Source organism: Agrilus planipennis, unplaced genomic scaffold (genome assembly GCF_000699045.2).
Source record: "Agrilus planipennis isolate EAB-ADULT unplaced genomic scaffold, Apla_2.0 scaffold35, whole genome shotgun sequence".
NCBI lineage: Eukaryota > Metazoa > Arthropoda > Insecta > Coleoptera > Buprestidae > Agrilus > Agrilus planipennis.
Genome location: NW_020438957.1, coordinates 1,306,483 through 1,325,842, shown reverse-complemented (window position 1 = coordinate 1,325,842; position 19,360 = coordinate 1,306,483). Strand labels below are relative to the sequence as shown.

The window sequence follows — 19,360 nt, the reverse complement described above, 5'->3', positions numbered from 1 at the left end:
GTAGCAGAACACTAGAAGAAGTAGAACCAGTGACTAATATTTCATAAAATTTTGCAGGATCTGAACCAACTATGAGAGATTTCCACACAGCTGCTGTTATAAATGATAAAATGTATATTTTTGGTGGAAGAGGAACTGAATCTCCATTTAATTTATATGTACCTGGCAAAGAAATATACTGCAATAATTTATGGTTTCTTGACCTGCAAACTAATGAATGGCATCGTCCACATACCATTGGGACACCACCTACTGGAAGAAGAAGTCATTCGGCCTGTATGAATGTGCTATTATTTTTCATTACGTTATTAAATTGTACATTATCAATTTTATTAATATTGTTAATTATATTATATTTTAAGTTGTTCACAACAACAAAATGTACATTTTTGGAGGATACAATGCCCTCTTTGTTGAGCATTACAATGATATGTTTGAATTCAATCCAGTCACTCTAGAATGGAAAATGATGAATCCATTAGGAAAAGCACCTTGTAATAGAAGGAGACAAGCATGTATAGTTAGTGGAGATAGACTTTTCTTATTTGGTGGTACCAGGTAAAAATTTTTAACTTTGTATAAATCTGACTGTTGTTTTAAAAGTTTTAATTTTAGCCCTGTTTCGTTTTTTCCTGGTGCACAAGAGCAATTCGATGGAGATAACATAGATGATCAATTGATTGACCACAGTGACATGCATATTCTAGATTTTCATCCTTCACTCAAGACACTTTGCATGTTAACAGTCAGGAAGTACAAGTTAGACACTTCATCTCTTCCACACTGTTTAAAGTATGCTTTCAAATAAAATTTCAAACATTAAAACATTCACTAATTAATAGATTTACAGGACAATTAATCATAAATCGTTAATGTCATTTAATTTATTTCAGAGTGGAGTATAAAAATATGTTTTCCCCAAATAAAATAACCATCAACAGACCTAACAACTCGGCAGGATGAAATAATCAATTTAAGTTTTTCATTCAACTTTAATTTGATTATAAGGAAGAACTGTTTCAAAAAATGCATTGAGTATTAAATTACATATAAAACATAAAAACAAATGGTTCATAAATTAATTTGTAAATTTTAATTTTTTTTGTATTTGATTGTATGAATTTATTCTGTTTTAATATTTTAATTCAAGTTAAGTTAAAAAAAATAGTCTTAACTTTCATACTGATTTTTCAAAATCTCTAATTCGTTGAGGAACTACATATGTATAATAAGACATATGCTAAAAATTCAGTACAAGTTAATATCGTTCCATTTATTCCATATGTGAATAAAATTTAAAACAGATTTCAGTGTCAACGCATTTACGGTAAAACTACTTTCACTTTAACCAAACGTTAAATAAACGGTATATTACTGGTTAAGGTCAAAAAAAGTCAGTTATACTTCTGGTATGAAGAACACATAGCGCAGGTATTTTATTTCATAGTTGTCTATTAATTTATTTGCAACAAATCCAAAATAAAAAATATCGTTTAAATATAAAATATTAAAAACTCACCGTATAGAAGGTCAGAAAAAGAAATTGGCAAATCACTAAAGTCACTAAAACCTGAAATAGAAAAATAACATTAAAAACGAAATAAAATAATTTAATTTAAAAACATTTTCATAAGTCAACATATTGAATTTATCTGATTTGGTACATTTCAGTTCATCATTTTGATTTGTTTATAAATATTTATATGGTACCCTCAGAAATTTCTATCGCTTAAGCACAATTGTTTAATAAATTAACGGCAATCATATATTATATATGATGAACTTCAAATTGTTCAACTTGGTTCACCATTTCCGAATAGCACTGTAACTATATTGTTTATAACAACACAACTTTTGTTGCTTGTTATACAAAACGAGCTCGTATCTCCTAGTTTTACATCTTTGTTGTCCATCAGTTTAGTTATGTCAGCAGTTGAGTTATGTAGTTAGTTGATTGTAAGAGCGTGTGTTTTATTACAGTATAAGTAATTAAACAGTAATGGACAATGGATGTGGGATGATACAAAAACAAAGAAAAGCAATGTGAATCATTTAAAGTACATAATAAAAACACAACATAATGTTAAAGTACCAAGAGAAAAGTATCAACACGAAACCTTTGTTGGATGAAGAGGACACAGATTCTGATATCGACAATGAAATTGTGATTTCTACCAACGATTCAAATGATAGAAATATTGATTACGTTTTCAAAACTGGTCAGCCTGCAGATAACTATTATTTGGCGTATATCATATTTTATCTATTTGGAATCACTTCACTTTTGCCATGGAATTTTTTTATTACTGCTGATAATGTAAGTTACACTTCAATTAAATTTTTGTACCTGAGCATTTTGTAATAGGGACGTTTTTTAACTTCAGTACTGGATGTACAAATTCCGGGACCCTCACGCTAAACAAATACATCCAAATGTAGCGTTAAATTTAACACAACGTACGCCCCTACAAGCCGAATTCATCACTTATTTAAACGTAGCTTCTAATATTCCAAGCATAGCATTTCTCATTCTAAACGCATTTCTAACTAAAAAGTAAGTACCAAATTCAATTCGCATTAGGCACTTTCCCTTTTTTAAGATAATATTGTTGAAAGAATGGGAGGTAAAAACAAAAAGGAGAAACGGTTATTGATTATAATAAATATAATATTTTTTTTAATTGGTTTTTACTTCCCTCTTGGCTTTGATTTTGAATAGTATTAATGATATTTCTTAACATAAAGTTGGTCGCACCAAATTGCGGACTGTTGTAAACGAGCGACCGCATTGCGGATCAAATATTTTTGTCTACCTAACAAGCCCTAATGAGCGATTAACTGTGAACAAAAACCTCAGATCAAAAGTAAAATTCTAAGATGTTTTTACATAGCTCATAATAGCTTTTAATACTACATAAAAAGTATAAGGAATTATAATTTAAAATTCAAGTTTATTTTTTGCTGTATGTACAAGATAAGCATTAATGATTTCACACCCCTTGAACTTTGGGTTAGGCCCGCAGTTAAGTCACAAGAAAAACGACCTTCTTAATTACCATTTTACTTTCTATATTTGGTCTCCAGTTAAGATGTCCCCTTTCATTGATAGTTAAAGAGATACACGACGTTGAATTAATTCATTGCAATAATTCAATAACTGAGAATTTTTTGATTACCCTTGTACGACAGTTAAATATTGAGAAAGTATTTATTTTCGTAAGTAATAATATTGTTTTTTAGAATTGCCCTGCAATACAGAATTATTGGTTCGCTCATAAGTATGCTAATTTTGTTTATAGTCACAACAATTTTTGTGCAAATTAATACCGACTCATGTAAGTACTGCATTTATTGTCGTAATTATTTTTCAATATATGTCTATATATTTTCACAAGTCAATTTTCTGTTTGAAATAAAATTTACGTTACTGTGCTAACATGTACCACTTATAGTTCTAAAATATATAACGGTAATTTGTTAACAAAAAATTTATCTACAACTAGCTTTTATCTGCGGCTTCGCTCGCGTTGTTGTCCTACATACGTCTCAAAGATCATCGAAAATGCAATACTTTGATAAATTTGTTCTTAAGTCCTGACGAAGAACGTCAGGATAAAACTTAAGTTTCTAATTATCTATGTTAAACATCCACATTGCGCAGAATAATAGTAAATATTATCCTTCTTGATCGACAGGAAAGAATTTTTTTAACAGTATTTTTTTTTGATAAAAGGTACCCCATGTACCATGAAATGACAATAGACAAACAAACTCACATTGACATTTATAATATTAATTAGGACTAGTTCGTCCTCTTGCCCCGGCCATTTTTATTGCTCCACTTTGACGTAGTGTCGGCCATCATTCTTTTTTAATTGTTGCAGTTGTCGGCCATCATTCTTTTTCAATTGTTGTCGCATTGTTACTGATGTCGGCCATCATTCTTTTTTAATTGTTGCAGTTGTCGGCCATCATTCTTTTTCAATTGTTGTCGCATTGTCACTGATGTCGGCCATTATGTTTTTTTCAATAGATGTATAGTAATCAATGATTAAAATTTAAAGGAATTGTTTGTAAATAGGTATGCAACACATCGTACACTTCAGCATAAGAAATTGCTGATACTAACTACGTAATATTACTTTGCCCGTGCTGACAGCACTCATAATTTCTTTTATATATAATATTAAGTACATTAAAGTGGAGCACAGTTACTTATAACAGTTTTTCAACAAAGACAAAAGAAAATTATAAAATATAATAAATCCTTTAAAAACCTTTTCAAAACTATAAAGCAAGCCAAACTAGGTGTTATGTGTTGTTATGGTCTTTCTAGAATAAAATTTAAAAAATGTGTAGAAGTAGATAAAAAACAATATCAAAAAGTATTCCAATCATGGAAGGAAATAATTTACGTCAGTTATTTATTATAATTATGTACAGACCGCGAAATATTATAACTAAGCCATGCAAAAGGTCAACTTATCGACATGTTAAATCACATTGTTTTGTTTAAATATTTCCTAGTTAATGCTGTTGTTATTATATTATTTATGTTAAAGTATATTTTGCAAAAGTTTTAAACTTGCATCCATATGTTGAGAAAAATCAAAAACAAAAACTTAAATAATTTTCTTTTTACGCGGGTAGTTCTAGTTCAATTTCCTCATTCCCTGCTAATATAATTTCTTTTTTTGTACCTGAATAAATGAATTTATCTTAATTTAAAATGTTATTTAAACTAATTTTTCTGTTTTTAGGGCAACAACATTTTTTTGTATTGACAATAGCGACAGTCGTTCTTTTAAATGGTATGTAATTGTTATTGATATCTATGCAAAATTCGAAAGAATGTACAGGTCTGTATTGCTTATTAGTAAATATTTCGTAATTTTAGCTGTAAGTGCAGTTTTATGCGGAAGTATCTTTGGGATGGTAGCTAAATTTCCAGCCAAATACATTACTGCAGTTGTAGGTGGTCAAGCGTTAGGGGGAATTTTCGCTGCAATAGCCCAAATAGTATCCCTGGCTATTGGAGCATCTTCGGTCCATAGCGCATTTGTCTATTTTATGATAGCAAATATCACTATCGTCTTTTGCTTAATTGCATATCTCTTCTTGTCAAAATCTATATTTTTTAAACATATCGTACAGAATGAACCAGATGGGGCTTATACTTATGATGAGACGACCAACATTGTATCTCACAGGACAATTTTAAAAAAGATCTGGCTCCATGGAGTATCCGTATTATTGGTTTTTATGGTAACCCTATCAGTTTACCCAGGTATAACAGTATTAATTGAATCAAAAAACCGAGGAAATGGTAACAGATGGAATGGTAATTATGCAGAAAATTTTATTATTTTTTTTATTTATAAGAACTTTTAAGACTTCTCTTACTTATAACAATATAAACGATGACTTATTTAGGTGGAAAGGGTGCTTAAAAACTGAAGAAAATATTTCGTTATTTATAAGTAGTTAGCCTCTTAATTTTTTTTTTTTTTTTTAGATTTATATTTCGTACCAGTTGTTGCATTTTTACTGGTAAACTGCTCAGATTATAGTGGGAGGTTACTCGCAGGTTTCTTTCAAAGGGTAAATAATAAAATAATTAAACATTATCTAATTCAGATCTAATTAATTTGTAGCCTGAAAGAAAGTCACTGCTGATAATTTTTAATTTATTAAGGATCATCTTTGTTCCCTTACTGTTATTTTGTAATGCCCAACCAAGGCATTCTTTACCTGTTTTAATTAAAGAAGATTATCATTATATTATTATTTTAAACCTTTTTGCTTTAACCAACGGGTATTTAACAAACCTTCCCGTTATTTGCACTTCAAGGTAATTATTTTATATAGATATAAGAATTTTTCGAAAAATAAACGTTCCTTTTATTTTTCAGAATCGTGGATGAACACGAAAAGGAAAGTGCATCAGCCTTAATTGCTGTCTTTTTAGGGCTAGGTTTAACTCTAGGATCTGCCATAAATTTAATTTTGGTTAAAATACTATAAAATATTTATGATAATTTAAAAAAATTGCTGTTATTAATTTAATTAATTACTATAATATTCCTTTGTACAAATCACCTATTTATTTAATAAAATTTGCATGAAATTAGTTAATTTATGGTCATAACTCTGCTTATCGTGGTTATAACCATGGTTAAAACCGAGGTACCCAATTTACCTATACTTACACTACAACTTCCTGGTAGCAGACGCTAATTAATACACACTGTACACGACCGTATGAGTTTACTTAAATGAAAATGAGATAATTTTAATGAAATGTTAACCGACTCGAAATATACCAATGCACAAGTCATACACTAACCAGACATAATAACGGAAACAACTTAAAACTATCTATAAAAAAGTTTCTATATTGGTAAACCGTAGAAATAAAGGTTTATTTCAGTTTATTTCATCTATGGTGTTAAACTTATCTATAGTATTAAACTATTATCTATGGTATTAAACGTCAGAAACCTGTCGAAAAAAATTACGTTCTACATTTTTAGTTGTTTATAACCATTTTATAACCATTCTAACGTTAATAAAAAAAATTGTGATGTACCTCAATAAATTAAATATATTATGAAATAGGAACCGATTAACATCCAATTGTATAACAATTGAATAAGTAAACAGGAAATAAAAGTGAGGTCATTATCGTTCTAATATTACCACATAAAGATTCGTAAATACGTACTTGTAGAAGATGTAACACAATGTAAAAATCCATACGTTATTTTAAATTAATTTTCAAAGTAGTGTTTGCCAAAAACTTAAAATAAATGGACAATTAATGCTTGAAAATGAAGTGGATCACCCATCTTGAAGGAGGACCTAAACGTGTAAATCATGCTGCTGTAATAGTTGGTCACAAAATTTACACATTTGGTGGATACTGCACAGGTGAAAACTCAAGAGAATATACATCAATGGACGTGCATGTGTTAAATACAATCACGTTTCGTTGGATGAAGCATCCCATTAGTGACTTAAATTACTATGAAAATGATGATATACTGCCTTTCAAACGATATGGTCATACAGCAGTAGTTTATAAAGATAAAGTGTATATCTGGGGAGGCAGGAATGATAGATCTTCATGTTCAAATTTGTTTTGCTTTAACACAACCTGGCACTGCTGGACAGCAACTAAGACCAGTGGGGACATTCCTCTGGCAAGGGATGGCCATACAGCTGTTGTTTGGAAAAATTACATGTACATATTTGGAGGATTTGAAGAAGAAAGTGATTCATTCACAAATGCAGTTTTCTCACTTAATTTGGAAACCATGAGATGGACATACATTCAGACAACAGGTAAAATTCATGCTTACATTATTGACTAATATTAGTAATACAAGCAAAGAATAATGAAAAGAAACGTATTTTCTGTGTAATATAGCAATAAATGAAGGAATTTTAAATTTTCTGTATTGGATACATATTTGTGTCTCAAAAAATCAACTAATCATTTCAAATAAAGCGTTATTTCATTATTACAATTACAAATTTTTGGGTGCACTCCCATGAAAAGTAATTTTCTAAAATCTGTGACTAATTTGATAAAATATATTAAGAATTTTATTATTGATATGTAGTAAATATATTCAGTTTAAAAATTAAGTAAACTTAAAAATGTGTAAATACATATTTCTAAAAACCAAATGACTACTNGAAGTTATTGCAGATAACCTTTGGAACTTTTGCAAATTGTAATTAAAATCACGTATGATTTATACTGACGTATCGCAGCTGAATGATTATATGGTAGTAATAAGTTCAAAAATACAGTAGCTATCATTAACTGGGCAAACAGATTTACTGTGCAATTTTAATGAGGTCATTTTTTAAAAGATTGCTGATGGTTATCCTGAATACTCTGATTGAGATTCTGGGACTTCCATATACGTTATCTTTTGAAAAATAGGACGTGGTATAGAGAAATTCGTACAAAATCTTCAATCATCTTTTCATATAAATGATGAAATAATAATAAAATTCAATAAATGCAGTTTAGACTTTATGGTTATCCTGAATACTCTGAGATTCTGGGACTTCCATATACGTTACCTTTTGAAAACTAGGACGTGGCATAGAGAAATTCATACAAAATCTTCAATCATCTTTTCATATAAATGATGAAATAATAATAAAATTATTGAAGCATTGGAGGGGTATTCCGCGATGTTCAAAAGATTTTAAAAGTTCGACTAGTTTACAATAGTTTTCAGAGAAAGCAGGAGATATTTCCAGAAAATATATATATATATATTACATGGTCATCAAATTACGCATTTGCGCTCGTGAAACATAAAAAACAATAATTTTTTGCGTAAAATCATTTATATTATACGTCTGACCTTGTACATTTGCTTTTATAATAAATTAATACAATTATAGTTGTTTTAGTAATAACAAAGAATGATAATAATAATGTTGTAATCGTAAATCACACCGAAATGAAATTGTACAATTAATTCTTTTTTCTTTTGTTCTACTGTGTTAAGAAAATATCCATCTGCAATGATGTTTACTTCGTTTCCGGCAATTTGAAGGCGTCAAATTGTCTGCTGGCGACTGTAAAACTTGTGTACAAACTCACACAGTAACAATAATAATAATAATACCTAAACTTTTTGTAAGTAGACTCATAGTTTGTACGCAAACAGTTTTGTGTACATGTAGAAAAACACATTAAAATTTCTACGTATGAAAGCTGTCTCACAACCGACAACCATATGTACGTTGTAAATATTCGTAGTATATAATTTGCACACAAGCTTACTAAATATTGATATATACATAGGTATAAAAACAACGAAGATGAATCATACCAGTTAATGGAAATCAAATTTAAAATTCTTTTTTTATTTGAAACTGAAGTCTTGCTATTAGATAATAATGGCTGTAAATGATATATGTTTTATTTTTCTTGTATTATTTACAAAATTCAAAATATTAAGACATTTTAACAAAAGAAAACAGTGTACTAAGCATTTCCTGTTTTATTAATAGAATGTGAGAATGGTACATTAATAAGAGGATGTGGGGATGAAACATTAGTGGGTGGATGATTAGGAACATGGAAAAAATATAGCATAAAGCTTAATGCTAAAAAGAAGTGGCATAATATAATTGCAAATGCAAAGATTAATTTAAAGTTTGACAATCTCAAACTGGGATATAAGGCTAACAATAAAACAGACCCCGATAATGATGCAGCAAATATTACTAATAACCACTGAAACCAGACAATTTGGACTGTCCATAAAATAGATATAGGAATGTAAATGAACAGTGAGTACCCATACAGACACATAATTTTAAAAATACTTGGTATACGAGTTAAATCTACATCTGTTGGTGGAATGGTCCACTTCAATGAAAACCAAATTGCAGAAGGAACAATACAAATGTAACTTATAATAGCTGTGGCAGCATATGATACAAGATGAAAATCATACTTCCAGTGATAATTAACATCTGCTTTATGGAGATAACTTGCCATATTTCCACTGACTGCAATAGTGAAGATTAGTGTTATTGTTATCCAAAAAGGCCCATATAAGTCAGGCTTAGTTTCAAGTTTTAGCCCCAAAGGTTCTTTTGGATTAATGGAAGCAAAGATTCTATGCAATACTTCATCTGTGTCTATATCAAAAAATTGTTGATAGTATTCCAGTGTCCAAAATGACTTTGTTTTTGTCTCATTGTCTTCCTTATAATCTTCCTTTTTATCGAAATTATCAATCGTTAGGGAAGGATTTGTTGTCTCAATACGAACAGTATGCTGTTCACTACCAGTTGGAAAATCTTGGAAATTAAGTAGTTCGTCTGTAGGAACTTCTGGCAAAGACGTCATTGTATTAAATTCAATTGATATTAATAGTTAATGACATTAAAGTTGTAAGGGCATCAAATTATTAATTAGGAACACCTTCGAACTATTACATTTCTGACTTATTTATTGCTGGCTGTTGCAGACTTTAACTAAATTGTCACCAATATGCAGTCAATTACAGCTGTTTCCATACTGTTTTTACCTTATCTATAGTATACTGTATCTATGGATAGTTTCCACAAGCTTAACCTACAAATTATAGCTAAATTATAACCTTAATTTATCAATTTTAAATCAAGTTCAGAATGTTTAAAAAGTAAGTAATACGTTTAGATATTGTATATTTATTAATTAATTGTTCTTTTAGATTTGATGAAAAAGAAAGCATATCAGGCATTTTACAACTAAAATCGTCTGTCCAAAAGGGCATTAGAAATAAACTAATTGAACAGTACCCTCACTTAGAAGGGTATATCGATAATATACTCCCTAAAAAAGATGCAATTAGAATAGTAAAATGGTAGGTATTCCCAAATAAAGCTATTAATGTAATCCAGTAATGTGATTTTTTTAAGCCATGACCATGTAGAAATTGTAGTTAACAGCACTGGAAATTTACTGTTCTTTAGACAAAGAGAAGGGCCCTGGATGCCTACATTGAAGCTGTTACATAAATGTATAGTTTCTTTTAATTTTGATCTATTTACAATTATACATTATATTCTTCTTAGATCCATTTTTCTTGCCTATGGAACAAGTGGATAAAGGAGCAATTAAATTTGTTTTAAGTGGGGCAAACATCATGTGTCCTGGCTTAACATCCCCTGGTGCTAGAATGACAGAAGCTCCAAAAGGAGCAATTGTTGTAAGTGGGTTTCTTTTGCTCATTTTTTATTTTACAAGGTATTTCTTTTAGCAGTAGCAATAACAATTGTATATTAATATGAAGAATAACTGATTATTCATATTTAAATTACAGTTTTATTACTATGTATATTATTTTAATTTGTAGGCTATTATGGCTGAGGGAAAACAACATGCTCTAGCTATTGGTCTAACATCACTTTCAACTGAAGAAATGTAAGTCTTTAAAAGGTAATTTACTATGTTATTATTTAATTTTTTATATATTCTTGTTCCAGAGCTAAGGTAAACAAAGGAGTTGGAATAGAAAATGTTCATTATTTAAATGATGGTTTGTGGCAAATGAAACCTGTAAAATAATCTTGTAATTCATATTTTTGATATATTTTTGACTTAAAATTTGTTATTTGAATTTAACTAAAAACCAAAATAAATAAATTAACAGCTTATTAAAATAAAAGTCGTTTTAATATTACATTCAGTTAATTTAACTATTTAGTTTAAAGTACTGCTATTAAGCAGTATTATAAGATAATTATTCTTATAATTAAGTAGTAAATACACAAACAATAAAGTTATTATTTTGAGTTGATCTAAAAGGCATTGTAGCATCAAGGGTGCAAAAACTAAGGAAAGCAGAAAGGAACTTTTCAAAAATAGTTCATTTATTTTATATTTTCTTAGGGAGTTAATTACTATTATAAATGAGAAGAGAAGAAAAATGTTACTTTTATAATTAATTTTTTAATCGTAAGCTGTCTGACTGACGACCTTATGATGATGATGATGAAACTGCCGAACGAACCATAATAAATTAATTGTTATTGTAGATACAGCTGTAACAGTTTAAAGTAAATATGGGGTGAAATCAGTCCGTATTTGTTATAAAAGAATCGATTTGAGGTTTTTCGATTTTTTTATAGTTTATTTAGGACATAATCAAAATTAATTTTTTCTCCAAATCTATAAAGAAGGTAGATATTAATTAGGAAAAAATTTAAGTAACTTTTCTTATGTATGTGGACTTAGGGGTAGTTTTAGATTATTTCACGTTTAGAAGCAGCTTTAATATACAATGTGTAAGGGAGGTTGCCTACCATAAATCGCGAAAACAAAATTTTTATTGCGTGTTCGGTTTCCGACTTTGATCGATCGTACTGCTGACGAAGTGCATATCAGATATTAAAAGCTTGGAGTTGAACGAATTGACCGACAAGTGCAAGCTGTTGTTTGTAATAGTGCGTATGTTTTCGTCTCCTCGTCGTGTTTAAAGGTACTTAGCTTCCGATCGGTGCATTTTAAAAAGGTGTAACATTTGATCCCCGGTTTAAATAATGCGCGAAGTATGACTACTACTACAATAAGGAAGTCATATGGAAATAGAAAATTATATTCGTTTCCTGAGGATTATCCTCTGCGTGTTGTAAAACAAAAAGCCAATAACAATGCCCCTAAAAAGACTGAAGACGTAGCAAAACTGCTCAAGTACATCGAAGATAACATTATCGGTAAAAACAATGCCTTCCTGGGACCCTTTGGAAGACGAAAAGGTAAAGTGTTTTGACGTTTCGCTTACATAATTTTTTTGTACTTTATGTTTTCCTAATACAAATGAACTATGCAAACGAAATTCGATTGAGTTTGGCCTGAATATAAAAAGACCGGTTTGATTAAAAAATTTGCATAAATTGTTTTGTTTACGTAATAAAACAGCCACTATATTGCTGAAAGGTTTATAATAAAAACAGTCGTGGAACGTAAAATACACATCTGATTGCCATACAAATTGTTCTATTATGTGTTAACGTGTTTATGGTTTAACTTTAACTCATATTAAAATTCACATTAATTTAAATCATCAGTACTGCCTATATTTAAAATAAAGGTATTTTTACATTTATTTCTTGAAATCTGCAGGTATCGAGATAATGTAATTTTTTCGTAATTTTGCAATTAATTATTTCGATTATTACATATACTTTTAAGTGAATATACATTGTTATAAAAGAAGTACCACTAATAATTAATGATCGAAAAGGAAAAAATGTTTGTTTGTAAAAACGATAATACAATAATTGAAAGATTTAATGCAACCATAAAATGTGTTCTAATAAAAAAAAATGCATTTTTCTACAGTAAAATATTTCAATTATGCGTTAATAATATTTAACGGTTTATTACGAAATAAATGCAGAACGTATTTCTTAGCAAATTTATTAAAAAAAAAAAAATAATTGTAGAACAGCAATAGAAAAATACATGTAATTGTTATAGGATGTACAGGGCCGGATAAACCCTTACCAAAACAAATACCCCCTTCAATCCCAAACACTTTTAGAGTCATTGTAACGTGATGTTTTAAGGTCGAATTACATTTTAAAATTTACAAATTTCAAATTTACAATTATAGTTTGAGAAGTAATTTGGTTTAAAGCTCTAAACATATTGAAATATCTTCAAACACTTTCAAAAAGCTTGAAGCCCTTTTTGTATTATAAATTATTGAAGTAATTCGTTTACGAAGCCTAAAATACTTTAAACGAAAGGACTCGAAGAAACTATTCTAAGCCCTGAAAGGACTAAAAAAAAAAATAAAGCTTTGCCCAGCTTTGGAAGTGCATCATGAGAAACAACCCATAATAATTAATTAAATTCAATAAAAATGCGGAAGTTACAGAAAAGGTAATTGCGTAGGAGAATAACCCTGGCTGTGTACATCTGCATCACAATTATTATAAACTTTCTAAAACATTTATTCTTTACCTAATACGTCAACAACGTCATTGAAAAATTGTTTTTTGGCTGTATAGATAGAAAATATACAAGCATTATGTGGATTAACATTTTCATTATTTAAATATTGGTATGCTCATAAGATATGTATTATTCGTTGACGATTTAAGGAAGTAAGTAGATATGTATGTATTAAAAATTACAATCAGAAAACAGTGTCCACTAATAACTATGTACACATCCATAATAATAAGGGATTGTAATTATAGTTAATATAAACACCTGCTTTTGTATAATATCTATGTATTTGGTAATAAACACAAATTTTTCTGGAAAATGAAATGTATTCATTAAATACATTATTTTCCTTTAGCTGATTGTATATTCCAGTGGTGGTAGGTAACGCTTTCCTTTAAACGTTCTTACACTGTTCGTAAATAGATATATAATTATTAGGTTGTAAGTAACATTAAAATTACTTATTACCATGTTTCTAACAATTAAACACGTCTGTTATTAAATATATTACCGACAATTAACTATGAATTTATAATAGGTATTTGCAGATGCAACCTATTAATTAGGTGGTTATTTCAAATTAAAAAAAAAAAGATTTAAAATACAAATCGTAAATATGAGAAATTTCTGATCGGTATAAGAGAACATTCATCAGAACTGTTACTGTGGACGCTTTTTGATCCTGTGCCTTACCTGAAGGATGTTCATTAATTAAATTAATTTATCTGAGATATTTTTTATGATAAAATAGATCTACATCTGTAAGAATATTACATATATGGAGTAATATGAACATTAATTTTGTTCACCTTTTGTTGTATACTGATAACCTCGTTATTATGCATCATTTCATATCGGATTATTTTGTGTGTGTGTGTGTGTGTGTGTCTATATTCTCTGCAAAATTTTGCAGAAAAATTTCCATCCGAAAACAACTTTAGTAGGTAACAATTTAAATCATTATCTATATGTTGGACTAATTCCGTTCAGTAAATAACAAAAACATACTTAACAAATAATTGTTTATCTAATTGATCTGTACAGTTATCAGTATTTTTATCCGCTTGTGAATAAATAACAACACCACGAAACGATGACGTGCCAAAGTGCTTGCAATTAAATTTATTAGAAATTTTTAATAATATTTACGAATGATACTTTCTTTAGACTATTTGCCGCCTTGAGTAATCTCGAAAGGTTGTCTTTCGACCTTTTTGTAAACACTGATACGGTTTTGGAATTACTATTGCTTACTTTATAGTTTTTTTTGTTGTCCACTTGTTTTATGTAATACTTATTCTTTATTTTTTATTTAAAAAGAATACGGCATTCCTTCCCGAGTGTGAACCCAAACTGAAGGGTTGGAAACCACCGAGGGATGCTAAAATCGTTCTCTAATAATAATCCGGGAGCAAATGTTGTGATTTTGTGTCTGAAATCAAAGAAAATCATCGTATTATTAAAATTACTATCTTTTGAGAAAAAACTGTGTTAAACAATTATTGTCTTACTCCAGTCTCGTGGTGTAATTATGAAAATTATTTGGTGTTATAAAGTCTACCAAGTACAATATAATACAGTTTATCTGCCATGCTATTAAATAGTCAGCACAACAAGTTAATAAATTAATTATACGAAACCATGTTGTATAATAAAATGCTTGACATAATCTTTTAACTAATACGATGATATCTGGCAGTTCATTTGAAAAATCTGGTGTTTTCAAGTACATACGGCTAAGTAACTAAGGGAAGAACGCTGTTTTCGTTATTAGTAGCTAATTGATTTTGAATAGAAAAATTTTAAGGAAAATACATATATTGTAGTGACGAGTAGTTAGGGGTCGTTCAAGTATTACGTAAGCAGATTTTTTGCAATTATTAACAAACTCCCCTTAAGAAGTAAAGGTAAGCAAAGCTCTTACACCCCTCTCATGCTTACGTAAACATTGGTATATGTATTTTTCAATGTGTTCTGGTTTCTTTATTGATTGATGAGCAGCAGTTACAAGCCCATTCGTTTTCAAGCATGGACAACAACTAAGAAAAACTCGACTAAACTTTGTAGAAAATTCATAAAAGTAATAATCATCCAAACCCCCCCCTGTAGTGCTTACGTAATACTTGAATGGCCCCTTACATTGTGATAGGGGGGGGGGTATTAACCCAAATCGGTGCAATATTTAACAATCCAACTGGACGTATAGTTAATAGCAACTCTTAATAATTTCTCGATAATTTTTGTCTGCTTCACCGCTGTCGACTACTCATTTCGTTCCAATTCATACATTAACCTTTCGAAAATTCAGACATTTGTTTTTGAGCACGGTCTCGGTGACCTTTCACCCTCTGATCTACCTTTTGTTCCTAGTAGGCTGTCCCTGATTGCTATTGACTACAGACATACGTTTAGTCAGTTTCAATTCTGTGTAGGTACTTATTCAGAATTACCTTAAAGTAATTTTCCTTACAGTAATGGCAAAATTTATTTATGTATGTATGCTACTATCAGGCGTGAGCTACCTTAAAGTGTGAATGATTATTATCCATTAATAATTTTTCGTATATTAACTACATTTACATAGAAAGTATGAGTTTAGATGGTGTAAATTAAGTTAAAGTTCATAAACCTTAACAGTTGTTCAGCTGAGGAAACCTTTGAAGTAAAACGCTTTGTGAGCATTTATCGTCAGGTAATTAACTAACTAAAAATAGCCATGTCACTAACCCATACTGCACAAGGCATGAATTCCAAATAAAAATACACAGGATGTTGTAAAAATATACTTTAGGGAGACATGTATTATAATATAAATAGTCGGTATTAGATGTAGATCCATTTCAAACATTTTCTTGTAAATGTGACATTCGTTTCCTTTTCTTGAGGGCCATACCCACACGAATGTTGCTTATATTTATTAAAATGACACTTCGTTCGTGTTGTCTTTCCTGCCGTAACCATATGATCCTAAGCAATCAAATAAAAGCAAAAGGATTTACATACTAAGAATTATACAAAATCATAAGAAAATACCTACTTATTGTTTGCTAGGATAACAAAGTTTAATGTCTCATTTGGGGGTACTCCGGGTTAGTTGAGGCCACTTGCGGGCATTTTTATAGGTGTTCAATGCATCGTTAACCCCTACATACAAAATTTGAAGGCCTTCCTAGGTATGCAATTTTCGTCAAAACCGCATTAAAATCTGTTGAAAAAGATTGAGTGCTTCTTCTTTATCCAGGGCAAATGAATGGTGCCAGACGTCTAGGAATTCCAGAAAAACATTCAGAACTGCAACCACTAGGCGCTAGGGATTCTTAGCAGAACGAGTTGTTTTTGTGACCTAATTTATTAAAATGGCAGTACAGTGGAATTTTTTTATTATGACTCCGCCTATATTGACCAACCGCTTAATATGAAGTAATTGCAGTGTTAAGTTTGGTTTTCATATTAAATACTCTATAGGAAAGTTTGGATATAATGACTCCGTTTAAAATGACATATCGTTTATTATGACTGATTCTCAAGAAATCATATCCGGCTGTAGTGACCCAAATGATTAATAATAACATTTTCGCTCATTTTTCTGACCCCTCTTATGTATATTCATATTACAATTCATCGTTCTTTTTCTTTTTTTGTTAATTAATATATACAATTTGTAGTTTTTCTCTTTATTAAACTAAATAACTAACTAAAATAGAATGTTGTTTATTTTCTAAGACTATACTTCGTATAACGCCCGCTTAGTACGACGTGTTTTTATGATTTCCCTTCGATGTTATTATAAGCGGATTCTGGTGTACGTGGAAAATAAAATTAGATGAGAGCTGCATTCAAGTTAGCTCTGCTATTTGGTGTGTTTACGAATTCTGAACAAGATAGATTTATATTTAATAAAGATCATATCTACCTACTAACTGCGTCCCTTTTTTTGGAGCATTTTGATCTGTATTCGGGTAAATTTCATAATGATAAGCACTAAGCGACTATTTACCTCACACTTGAAGAAGAGCTATCTGCTATTTATTTAAGAAAATAATATCTACAAATTTCATTTATGTTATTGACACAAATACCAAAAGAAATATGTATTTAGACGTGTGTAGGTAGTCGACAAAAAGCATGATTTGTTCCCGTTCATTGCACACATACTTCTTTGAATAAATATGTACTTAGGTGTATCTGCGAAAAAAATTGCGTGTTGATTTACGATACATTTATTATGATTATGGATTTGAGCATTGTCAATAAATATGTATTACTTAACTTATGGTGGAAAATTTTCAAGTAATTCTCGGCAAATCTCAATCGCAACACAAAGAGAATTAAAAACATAACAATACAAAAACATATTTTCATTGATAAAATGCTATTGTTACTACGGTTGTGTATAAGGTGATTCTACTCTTATTATTTGCTATTTGATTTAATAAAACTATTTTGTTATTAGTGAAATAACAATTTACTTTTTATTTAACGGTTATTGTTTAGTTTTTGTAAATCATTCTACCCATGTACTGAAGTATTAGGTCACTATTACCTATCTGATTCATTTTTATTGCAGATAATAATTTCTGCTGAAGTTATTGCAGATAACCTTTGGAACTTTTGCAAATTGTAATTAAAATCACGTATGATTTATACTGACGTATCGCAGCTGAATGATTATATGGTAGTAATAAGTTCAAAAATACAGTAGCTATCATTAACTGGGCAAACAGATTTACTGTGCAATTTTAATGAGGTCATTTTTTAAAAGATTGCTGATGGTTATCCTGAATACTCTGATTGAGATTCTGGGACTTCCATATACGTTATCTTTTGAAAAATAGGACGTGGTATAGAGAAATTCGTACAAAATCTTCAATCATCTTTTCATATAAATGATGAAATAATAATAAAATTCAATAAATGCAGTTTAGACTTTATGGTTATCCTGAATACTCTGAGATTCTGGGACTTCCATATACGTTACCTTTTGAAAACTAGGACGTGGCATAGAGAAATTCATACAAAATCTTCAATCATCTTTTCATATAAATGATGAAATAATAATAAAATTATTGAAGCATTGGAGGGGTATTCCGCGATGTTCAAAAGATTTTAAAAGTTCGACTAGTTTACAATAGTTTTCAGAGAAAGCAGGAGATATTTCCAGAAAATATATATATATATATTACATGGTCATCAAATTACGCATTTGCGCTCGTGAAACATAAAAAACAATAATTTTTTGCGTAAAATCATTTATATTATACGTCTGACCTTGTACATTTGCTTTTATAATAAATTAATACAATTATAGTTGTTTTAGTAATAACAAAGAATGATAATAATAATGTTGTAATCGTAAATCACACCGAAATGAAATTGTACAATTAATTCTTTTTTCTTTTGTTCTACTGTGTTAAGAAAATATCCATCTGCAATGATGTTTACTTCGTTTCCGGCAATTTGAAGGCGTCAAATTGTCTGCTGGCGACTGTAAAACTTGTGTACAAACTCACACAGTAACAATAATAATAATAATACCTAAACTTTTTGTAAGTAGACTCATAGTTTGTACGCAAACAGTTTTGTGTACATGTAGAAAAACACATTAAAATTTCTACGTATGAAAGCTGTCTCACAACCGACAACCATATGTACGTTGTAAATATTCGTAGTATATAATTTGCACACAAGCTTACTAAATATTGATATATACATAGGTATAAAAACAACGAAGATGAATCATACCAGTTAATGAAAATCAAATTTAAAATTCTTTTTTTATTTGAAACTGAAGTCTTGCTATTGTTTTCGTGATACTTCGAACCTTTTTTTATTTACAATTGTTGAAATGGAATGATGATGATGATGAAACTGCCGAAC

The 19,360-nt window shown here is 29.6% G+C and overlaps 6 protein-coding genes across 6 annotated transcripts in view; 5 read left to right on the top strand and 1 right to left on the bottom strand.

The window, feature by feature from the left end:
* Nucleotides 1–32: 32 nt before the first annotated feature.
* Nucleotides 33–1,046, top strand: LOC108744781 (kelch domain-containing protein 3). The gene is made up of 4 exons (XM_018480694.2): nucleotides 33–276; nucleotides 363–558; nucleotides 616–792; nucleotides 894–1,046. Exons 1-4 carry the CDS (start codon nucleotides 72–74, stop codon nucleotides 961–963), a joined length of 648 nt encoding a protein of 215 aa, XP_018336196.1. The 5' UTR covers nucleotides 33–71; the 3' UTR covers nucleotides 964–1,046.
* Nucleotides 1,047–1,896: 850 nt separating this feature from the next.
* LOC108744860 (equilibrative nucleoside transporter 3) lies at nucleotides 1,897–6,135 on the top strand. The gene is made up of 8 exons (XM_018480817.2): nucleotides 1,897–2,317; nucleotides 2,385–2,554; nucleotides 3,241–3,335; nucleotides 4,761–4,811; nucleotides 4,898–5,341; nucleotides 5,516–5,601; nucleotides 5,655–5,851; nucleotides 5,913–6,135. The coding sequence occupies exons 1-8, from the start codon at nucleotides 2,081–2,083 to the stop codon at nucleotides 6,022–6,024; spliced, it is 1,392 nt and encodes a 463-aa protein (XP_018336319.1). The 5' UTR covers nucleotides 1,897–2,080; the 3' UTR covers nucleotides 6,025–6,135.
* Nucleotides 6,136–6,491: 356 nt separating this feature from the next.
* On the top strand, nucleotides 6,492–7,388 carry LOC108744777 (kelch domain-containing protein 3-like). The gene has a single exon (XM_018480688.1). It carries the CDS (start codon nucleotides 6,831–6,833, stop codon nucleotides 7,371–7,373), a length of 543 nt encoding a protein of 180 aa, XP_018336190.1. The 5' UTR covers nucleotides 6,492–6,830; the 3' UTR covers nucleotides 7,374–7,388.
* Nucleotides 7,389–8,947: 1,559 nt separating this feature from the next.
* LOC108744770 (protein YIPF1) lies at nucleotides 8,948–10,052 on the bottom strand. The gene has a single exon (XM_018480680.2). The coding sequence runs from the start codon at nucleotides 9,887–9,889 to the stop codon at nucleotides 9,017–9,019; it is 873 nt and encodes a 290-aa protein (XP_018336182.1). The 5' UTR covers nucleotides 9,890–10,052; the 3' UTR covers nucleotides 8,948–9,016.
* A 24-nt stretch (nucleotides 10,053–10,076) lies between these two features.
* Nucleotides 10,077–11,169, top strand: LOC108744764 (malignant T-cell-amplified sequence 1 homolog). Its single transcript, XM_025975049.1, has 6 exons — nucleotides 10,077–10,184; nucleotides 10,236–10,388; nucleotides 10,444–10,544; nucleotides 10,600–10,733; nucleotides 10,881–10,948; nucleotides 11,011–11,169. The coding sequence occupies exons 1-6, from the start codon at nucleotides 10,174–10,176 to the stop codon at nucleotides 11,090–11,092; spliced, it is 549 nt and encodes a 182-aa protein (XP_025830834.1). The 5' UTR covers nucleotides 10,077–10,173; the 3' UTR covers nucleotides 11,093–11,169.
* Nucleotides 11,170–11,920: 751 nt separating this feature from the next.
* Nucleotides 11,921–19,360, top strand: part of LOC108744801 — a 60,679-nt gene continuing 53,239 nt past the window's right edge. The window contains exon 1 of the mRNA XM_018480720.2: nucleotides 11,921–12,282. Within this exon, the coding sequence (XP_018336222.1) occupies nucleotides 12,078–12,282 (205 nt within the window). The 5' untranslated portion in view covers nucleotides 11,921–12,077. The remainder of the gene's footprint in view (nucleotides 12,283–19,360) is intronic.